Source organism: Alosa pseudoharengus, unplaced genomic scaffold, assembly GCF_046254945.1.
Source record: "Alosa pseudoharengus isolate Yale_2024_CS ecotype anadromous, Long Island Sound unplaced genomic scaffold, YU_APseudo_1.1 YU_APseudo_1.1_scf_14, whole genome shotgun sequence".
Taxonomy (NCBI): domain Eukaryota; kingdom Metazoa; phylum Chordata; class Actinopteri; order Clupeiformes; family Clupeidae; genus Alosa; species Alosa pseudoharengus.
Window position 1 is genome coordinate 33,078,266 of NW_027468609.1, and position 9,504 is coordinate 33,087,769.

The 9,504-nt window shown below is 48.8% G+C and overlaps 2 protein-coding genes across 2 annotated transcripts; one reads left to right on the top strand and one right to left on the bottom strand.

The window, feature by feature from the left end:
• Positions 1-605: 605 nt before the first annotated feature.
• Positions 606-3,523, bottom strand: nefla (neurofilament light chain a). Its single transcript, XM_076283436.1, has 6 exons — positions 2,489-3,523; positions 2,129-2,253; positions 1,627-2,014; positions 1,337-1,405; positions 1,019-1,273; positions 606-632 (listed from the first exon to the last, which is right to left on the bottom strand). The coding sequence occupies exons 1-6, from the start codon at positions 3,521-3,523 to the stop codon at positions 606-608; spliced, it is 1,899 nt and encodes a 632-aa protein (XP_076139551.1).
• A 2,934-nt stretch (positions 3,524-6,457) lies between these two features.
• On the top strand, positions 6,458-9,259 carry pgam2 (phosphoglycerate mutase 2 (muscle)). Its single transcript, XM_076284741.1, has 3 exons — positions 6,458-6,961; positions 7,439-7,619; positions 8,710-9,259. Exons 1-3 carry the CDS (start codon positions 6,545-6,547, stop codon positions 8,877-8,879), a joined length of 768 nt encoding a protein of 255 aa, XP_076140856.1. The 5' UTR covers positions 6,458-6,544; the 3' UTR covers positions 8,880-9,259.
• The last annotated feature ends 245 nt before the right edge of the window (positions 9,260-9,504 follow it).

Here is a 9,504-nt window from a genome sequence, read left to right on the forward strand (position 1 = left end):
TAATTTATATGCCTTAACTCCAATACGGACAGGCTATATTTTTGTCCTTTTTTGGTTTTGGGGTGTATAACAATATCTGTTAATTTAACAATCTTAGCAGTAAAATATTTTTACCCAAGAATCCATTTCATATATGGGAGACCTTAGAGATGAGGAAAAACATTGTTGGGTTTAGTTCTACCTCCGGTAGGGGTATCTCAAAACCTAAAGCCCTTTCTGACCATTTGTCACTAGCCTTATTAGGTTTCAAGTTTTTTTTATTTATTTTTTAGATTTCAAGTCTTCTTAACCTATTACCTATTAGCTTATTTTAACCTATTTTTGTCCAGTTGGTTCCTAGATTAGCCTAGAAATCTAGACGCACTCTAGCGGCAGAAATGTTAATTTTAATGTGGGTCTGGCTCGTCAGACTATTCCTAGATATTATCAGAATAAAATGTTAGCCATTGCATTGCTCATCATGCAGTTTAATGCACAAACATGATGATTGTTAAGTCTGATTAACTAGAATGATTACATCCTATCACATAAAATCACATACAATGAAACCATGACATAGGACAGTTTTGTTGTTCAGGGAGATTTTATTGCATTAGCAGTAGTGCTCAACATTCTGAAGACAGGTTCTGTTCCTGTAGAGCTGGTTCACAATAATTAGTCACATAGTCAGAGGCCTAGTGTGTGGCCAAAACTTTACAGTATAGGTATGAACTGATCTATTGTACTTTATTGAGCCTTGATACAGTACTGCACTGAAAAACAGGGCTATTGTGTTGAAGCACCAGAATTGCAAGCACATTGCAGAGGTTTATTTGTCATGTCTTAACTCGTTTGTCAGGTGTGCACATATGGTTTACGTGTAGAAGGGGGTTAACGTTGTTGGCATCCTGTGCTTTTACTTTTTGGCCTTGGCTTTCTCAGGCTCCTCCTTCTTGTCTTTGTCGTCTTTCTTTTCTTTCTCATCTTTCTTCTCTTTCTTTACCGCTTCCTCTTTTTTCTTCTCTTCCTCCGGTTTCACAGTCTCCTTTGGGGCCGGTTTGGGTTTCTCGCCTTCATCTTTCACCGTCTCGCTTTTGGCCTTCTCATCACTTTTCTTCTTCTCCTCCTTCGCTTTGCTCTCTTCCTTCACGTCAGCTTTCTTCTCTTCTTTTGGCTCGGCTTTGGCCTCGGCTTCTTTCACCTCCTCTTTTGCGGGTGCTTCTTTCTCTCCCTCCTCCTTAGCGGGCTCCTCCTTCTCCCCCTCGTCTTTTGCAGCCTCATCTTTCTCCTCCTCCTTCGCGTCGGAGCTCTCCTCCTCTCCTGCTTCTTCAGCTCCTTCCTCTACGCTCTCTTTGGCTCCCTCCTCCTCTGCTTCTTCTCCCTCTTTCTTTTCCTCCTCCTCTTCCTCCTCTCCGGCACCTTCCTCCTTCTGGTCCTCCTCTTCACCTCCTGAAAAAGACAAAGGAATGTGTCAACATGTTTCATAGTATTTCTGTTTCAAATTCAACTTAGTTAATGAATATGCATAGAGAAAATACCAAGAATGGTATGTGATAAACAATCCTAATATGTATTTTTACACACAATAGTAAACAAATATACAGGAAGCAGATCAGACTGACCTTCAGCCTCAGCCTCAGCCTCCGCCTCGGCTTCTTCTCCTTCTTCCTTTTCTTCCTCCTTCTCCTCTTCCTCCTCTCCCTTCTCCTCTTCCTCTGCTTCCTCCTCTTTCTCTTCTTCCTCCTTCACTTCTTCCTCTTCCTCCTTTCCCTCTTCCTCTTCCTCCTCCTCCTCCTCTTCCTTGGTGGGGGTGGCCTCGGCCTTGGGGGCCTGGGCGGAGGTGATGACCTCGTCAGCGGAGGAGTAGGACGAGCTGAGGAGGCGAGAGCTGAGCAGGTAGGGGACACCGGAGCTCATGCTGGAGAAGAGAGGCCGCGAGAAGACAGGCCCAGCGGACAGGCTGTGGGAGTACAGGCTGGACACGCCACCGCCCATGCCCACATTGAAGCGAGACTCCTCCCCTTCCAGCAATTTCCTGGAAGAAACACAGGTGCATCATGGGAAACATTTTCAAGTGTTTTTACTCTGAGGGTTTTACCTTTTAGCATGTCTTAGTTACATAGCCATGGAGGGTTTAGAGTAGCTGTACCTGTATGCAGCAATCTCAATGTCAAGGGCCATTTTAACATTGAGGAGGTCCTGGTACTCTTTCAGGTAGTGAGCCATCTCCCCCTTAGTGGCTCTCAGCTCATCTTCCAATTGGCCGATTGTGTCCTGCAAGGAAACAATAAATAGCATGCATGATACTGTATGAGGATGCAACCCATCTTGATATATTTATTCAATGTATATGTTCTGGATGTAAATAATGTATATAATCTGAACCTGGATTCATATTCAAAAGAGTCCTCAGAATACACTGACAATAGGAAGTCATTAAATGAAAAGCTAGCCCACTATTGCTACACTATTGCTAACTACAAGTGCTAGCTGCAGTACCACCACTGACCTGCATGGCGGCGATCTCACCACTCTGCTTATCCTCCATCTCATGCAGCTGCTTCTCCAGCGAGTCGTTGAGGCCGCGGCAGGCGTCGATCTCCAGGATGCGCGACTGCAGCTGCCGGCGGTACTCGCCAGCCTCGTCCTTGGAGCTGCGCACGGCGTCGCTGTGCTGCGCCACCGTCTCGGTCAGCGAGCCCACCTTGCCGCGGAACCACTCCTCGGCCGCCTGCATGTTGCGCGCCGCCAGCCGCTCGTACTGCGCGCGGATGTCGCGCAGCGCGCTGGACAGGTCCGGCCGCGCCGCCTCGGTCTCCACGGCCACGTGGGCGCCGTACTGCACCTGCGCCTGCAGCTCGCTCACCTCGCCCTCGTGCAGCCGCTTGAGGAAGGCCAGCTCGTCGGCCAGCGTCTCCACCTGCTTCTCCAGCTCGGCACGCTGCAGCGCCACCTCGTCGGCCGCCTTGCGCGCCTCCAGCAGCTTGCCCTCGGCCTCCTCGCGGCCCAGCGCCTCCTGCTCGTAGTGGGCCTGCAGGCCGTGGAGCGCCTCCTCGGCGCGCTCGCGGGCCTCCAGCGCCGCCTGGCGCTCCAGGCGCGCCTCCTCGGTGGCGTCGCGCAGGCGCCGCGCCTCCTGCTCGTAGAGGGCGCGCAGGCGCGATGGCTCGGCGTGCCGCTGACGGAGGAGCCCCAGCTCGGCCTCCAGCGCCCGGTTCTGCTGCTCCAGCTCGTGCACGCGCTCAATGAAGCCGGCGAAGCGGTCGTTCAGCTCCTGCAGCTGGGCCTTCTCCTGCGTGCGCACCACGCGGAACTCGGAGCTGATGTGGGCCGCCTGGCTCAGGTCCAGCTCCATGGCGGCCGTGCTGGACGCACGGCTCGGGGACAGGTAGTGGTGGAGGCGCGAGGAGGCGCTGGAGGAGAGGGGGGCTGCCCCGTGGGTGGAGTACATGACCCGGGTGGAGGAGCGCGTCCTCGGGGCCGGCCGCGGGGCGCTGTCCCCGTACCATCGCTTGTAGGAGGAGGGGTAGTACGGGTCGTAGCTCATGGTGGCGATGGAGGGATCTATCTCTCGGTCTCTTTTCTGCCTCTGGTTGTCCACCGGAGCCCTGCTCAGCTCTGCTCGACTGCTGCAGACACTTCGGCTTTTATAGCAGGTGGGGAAGCATTGACGCACACACACTCTCCAACACCCCCCACCCCCCCCCCACACACACACACACACACCCCTCCTCCTCCTCCTCCTCCTCCACCCGCCCCCTCCAAAGCCTGACTCTGCGGGATCAATATAGAGAGGAACGAGAGAAAGAGGGAGGTGCAGAAACAAAGAGTCTGAAAGAGGAAGAGCAGCACAGCTCCAGCCCAGAGAGATTAGCTTTCCTCCAACTCTCGGCTGCCTAGAATAACCTCACCTCCAAGGTCACTCGGAAAATAAAGCACTTTCCCACACAAATTAGACTCTTGAGAAAATGTATAATCACAATAATTAACACCTTTTGATAGCAATATTAACATCAGTGAGAGGATACTGAGAGGATAATGTCAGTGAGAGAACTAGAGAGTGTATGAGTTTACTATTGTAGGATGATGGTATGTCTTTGCTGTATTTCTAATAATGCAGCTCTACTCCCTCTGCTGGTCAAATTGAGACTATCATCCACAGACCTTGAATGCCCTACAGTATAGTGACACACTTCTTTGCTTGGGACAAAAGAGTGGTGCATTATGGATATCAAGTGTTTTCCCACGCTCAGTATGATGTCCGTCTTATTCATACACACTAAATTAAGCATACTGTATGCTTATGTATGTTGGTATATATGGCTGTACCTGTAAGTATCCATGTTTGCATGTACAGTATATGTGTATGTATGAATGTATGCATATGGATGTATGGAAAGTTTTAACGGTAGGTATACATGTACATATATGAATGTATCTATGTGTTTACATATTACATAGAATTACCAATGTCCCAGCTTGTGTACAATGAATCTGTCCCTACAGGTATAGTTTGTTAAATGGCTCTATTGTTATGTTGATTAGTTAGTTTAAAAAAAAACCCATCCCACTGGAACAGAAGTCTGACTGGTCAACAGTCTTGTGCTGCTGACCAGCACTTCCGGTCTCGGTGGAGAGGAATGGGAGACAGGGTGGAAGGAGAGAGGGGAGGAAAGAGGAGGAGGAGGAGGAGGAAGAGAGGGGGGTACTGTGTGCTGATGCTGCCTCAGAGAGCCCAGTGCAAACCCCTGTGCAAGCGCTACAATGACTTGGCATATCTATTACAATCAGACCAAGGAGCATCAGCACTAACGCTGTCTTTGTTTTCAGCCACATATTCTCAGTGGAAACTTTTTGAGCAGGTTCAATGTCTCATTAGTTTAATGAACAGTTGTGATGACTGTCTGAGCATATAGCAGTCTTGTTTTATTATTATTATTATTATTATTATTATTATTCCCTGTTCCAGTGATCCCTTTTATTCAGTTTCATTAATTTATAAACAGTCTCTCTCACCTTTCCTCTAAGCACCTGCCTCTCTCATCTCAGTATACGGCATTACGTCTGATTACGTCACATAATACATTCCTGGAGCTCCTGGAGCTTGTGTGTTTGTGTATGTGTGTGTGTGTGTGTGTGTGTGTGTCACTCGATGATTAGTTTAGCCAGAAGCCCAAGCTAGCATTAATAATAGCTCAAGTTATGTCTTTTCCCCTACCCTTTTGTAAATAATTCTGTATTCAGTTTGATTGACAGTATGGCTAAGTCATTTGTTATTGCCTTAAGGTCTTAATGGCAAATAACCATACTGCTACATCAGCCTTTTCCTGGTGCTGTGACAAATAGAATTTCCTCTGAAGCTATAGTCATCTATCAGGTAAACTGCCATACTATCTTTAGGTAATATCCTGATCTGACACCAGACCAGAAAGTTTATTTACTTCATATTCTATGATAGATGTTATATTCGGCACAGTGTCTAGGGGGAACTGCGTGTGCGAGACAAAGGGAAATGATCCATTTAGATCCGTAACCGTGTATGCTGAATAAATGAGAAAGAGTCTGAGTGTGTGTCTGCATTGATGCAGTGAATAACCAGGACTGTGGATGGAGCCATTATTTCAGTTGGAATCAATTTAAGTTGGAATCAATTTGCTAAAGACAGGGAATATATTTATTACAAAAAAACGTTCCAGTGAAGGATGTTCCTTGGTAAAAATAACTGAGCTGATATGTCTTGCAGCAGAGCAATGCTCAAAGCAAACAAAGCTTTGTTGGAAATATCCCAGATCATGTGAGCAGCGTAATGTTATTCTCAGGCAGTGCATCATACGTAGGTCCCTCGCAAGATATCCAGGTATTTCTCCGTCTCCTGGCATTTAAAAGCTCTTCAGACATGGCTAGTAGATTAGACTGTCCTGTGACTGCAGGATAGAGTAGCAGCATCTCGCCTGAATATCAATGTCTGCCCCCAGTGGAATGCCACTTGACCTCTTCAGATGGTGCCACCCTGCAGCTAAAGGCAATAGGTTTACAGTAGGAGGGCTATGCAGTACTGGCTGTCTCTCACACAAAGGCCAGAAAAAGAGGGTAGAGCGGATGTAATGGGAGAAGGTTGGAAGTTTCAGAATGTGTCTTGTTAGTGAAAGTGGCAGAGCCATGTTCATGAATCTCTCAATCACAAAAAGACCTTCAGCCTCTAACTCTGAACTTTACACTTTTATTCCACCTCTGTCAGTTTAAAAGTCAAGTTGCTATTTTCACTGTATCCCTGACCTTTGCCCTTTCCCAGCCAGAACATGTTCGGCCAACTCTCAAGGGTTGCAGTTGCTCATTGGCTGAGGCCATTTGTCCATTAAGGCTTGAGCCATTCGTATTGGTGGAGGGCAGGTGCTATCTGGCATCCGAGCAGGCCCACATTCCACTGTGCTATAAAAAGAGTCGGGCTTATGCACAGGGGGATCACTGCTTGTCAGAGTGTCTGTGTGTGTGTGTGGGTGCACGTTCACAGGGGAAGGCTGCGCTTTGTGCATTTGGGACGTACGGAAATCCAGGCTGAACAAACGGAATGGCTGCTGCACACCGTCTGGTCATCGTGCGCCACGGCGAGAGCGCCTGGAACCAGGAGAACCGCTTCTGTGGCTGGTTCGACGCCGACCTGAGCGAGAAGGGCGTGGAGGAGGCCAAGCGTGGCGCCCAGGCCATCAAGGATGCCGGCATGAAGTTCGACGTGTGCTACACCTCGGTGCTCAAGCGCGCCATCAAGACCCTGTGGACCATCATGGAGGGCACCGACCAGATGTGGCTGCCCGTCCACAGGACCTGGCGCCTGAACGAGCGCCACTACGGCGGCCTCACGGGCCTCAACAAGGCCGAGACGGCTGAGAAGCACGGAGAGGAGCAGGTCAAGATCTGGAGGCGCTCCTTCGACATCCCACCACCTCCCATGGACAAAGACCATGGCTATCACAAGATCATCAGTGAGGTGAGCAAGCTGAGAGACTCAGAGAGAGAAAAGCTGGCTGGAGGTAGACTTGTAAACCGGTACCGGTAATGGACTTCCAGTCCCATACTGATATCCCATTTCATATAACTACAAGTCATAAACAGGCACAACATCAAATAGGTGCTGCCTCAATGAAATATCAATATAAAATATGTTTGAGCATATTTCAAGTGATAATTATCAAAGCCACCAGCAGGATCATGTGATTTGGTAAGGATATTCTTACAGACAAAAAGACAAAACAGTCAGTCACAATATCACATAATAAGAGCATAGATAGCATGAAAAAAGCATTCCTAAGCATCTTGCATTTCATGATAGATAAAGAAATGCAATAGGTTATTATTGTGGAAGTACTATCACATCTTTGAACAGCCAGGGGGCTTTCTGTTTCATAACTTGAGCTTATGTGCTGTTGTGTCAGTGACCAATTGTATAATACTCTCATCCCACCAGTCGAGGCGCTACAAAGGCCTGAAGGCTGGAGAGCTGCCCACATGTGAGAGCCTGAAGGACACCATTGCCCGCGCCCTGCCCTTTTGGAACGAGGTCATCGTTCCCGAGATCAAAGCTGGCAAGAACGTCATCATCGCAGCCCATGGCAACAGTCTCCGTGGCATTGTGAAGCATTTGGAGGGTGAGTACTTCAACCTGACATGAAACTCATTCAAGGGGGCAAAGTGAGAAACTAAAAAGTGAACTTCACCAAACTCAAGCAAGGTTGAAAAGTCTGAGACAGAAATCAGCCAGGTTCTTTCTAATCTCTTTCAAGCGTAGCGAATAGGCCTACCGTCTCCTTTGTCTCCAGCTTCTAGGACCCAGCCTCTTTGTTTTCATTATAGCAGCTGTCACACATTGTGCCACTGCTCAGAAACACTCCTGCATGCCTCTCGACTATTATATATCCTGTCAGGGCTGACCTTAGCTCAGTGCAAGCCGAGAAGGCTGACTGGACACACTCCTTATTGTGTGGACACACAAACACACACACACACACACACACACACACACACACACACACACACACACACACACACACACACACACACACACACACACACACACACACACACACACACAGAGAGTACAGTAGAGCGGATGCAACCATGGGTACATGCCATGTACCCATGACCAGATAGCGGGGTGTTTATAAATAGCCCTGAAGCGGCCCTCTGCTCCCAGGCCTGGAGAGGTAAAGCCAAAGGGCTGAGAGTCCCATTACAGTTGCGACCTTTATCCATATGCATTTTGTTTGAGCTGGATAGACTGGCAGAAATTAGAGTGACCTCGAGGAAAGGCCAGTAAAGGTCAACGGGCCACTAGAAGGTCACAGTCAGATAGGGAACTAGTACGAGGTTAAGGCTACTGGGGTCTGATTTAGCTTACTGTAGCCTACTCCTGTATTAGAGTCTGTCCAGGAGTACTCTCCAGGGACATGATGATGCCTGATATAATACAGCTCAAGTCAACCATGAAAGCTGAGCTGCAAGCAGCTGCTTTGATTCGAGTTGATTTGTGCAGAGGTGAATGGTACTCCTGTCAAGCTGAAGGAAGACGTTAAAAGCAAAGCCAGTCAGCAACACATTTTGACACCACCCACTATCAAAATCTGAACAAGTTGCCGAAGCGTCGACAACCACCCCCGGACTCCACACGTACTATTTATGTTTCCACTGTGCCCACTCTCTCTCTCACGATCCCTCTTCGCTGTTTCTCCTCCACGTCAGGCATGTCTGACGCCGCCATCATGGAGCTGAACCTGCCCACCGGTATCCCCATCGTCTACGAGCTGGACAAGGACCTGAAGCCCATCAAGCCCATGGCGTTCCTGGGAGACGCAGAGACTGTGAAGAAGGCCATGGAGGCGGTGGCTGCACAGGGCAAGGCCAAGAAGTGAGCAGGAGGCCGAGGCCAGATGAATTAAGAGACTGACACACCCCACTGCTCCCTACTTTCACCTCTGTTATGTGTCTCAGTGTTACACGTCCAGTGTCTGGAAGCCTGCGTGGTTTAATGGAGGAGAACTACCGACTCACTACCCTGCAAAGACCTCACCAGCTGTTTTTGTAACGATTACGGACAGAGCATGTGTTGGCATGCAGGTGGCTATTTTCCTCACCTGCTAACATACACATGGTTTCACGCACATAGACACACACACACACACATATACACACACACACACACACACACACACACACACCATCCTTGATATGTAAGTTACCTTGGAGCACGTCACTCTGACACAGCAAAATAAAGTGACCACCATTTTGTGTATCTCTCTGCTTTCCTACTTGATTCTGCCTCCTTCTCTCTCTCTCTCTCTCTCTCTCTCTCTCTATTCCTCTCTCTCTCACCCCATCTCTTTGCAAGTGTCCTCCTCGCTCACATCCATCTTCAACACACTTCCTCCATCCACCCATATTTCTCTGTGTGTCCTCCACACTCCTCTCCATCTTCTCCTTCTCCGATTGCTTGCCATCCCTCTCCTCTTCTCATTACCCCATCCTCCCCCCCCCTTT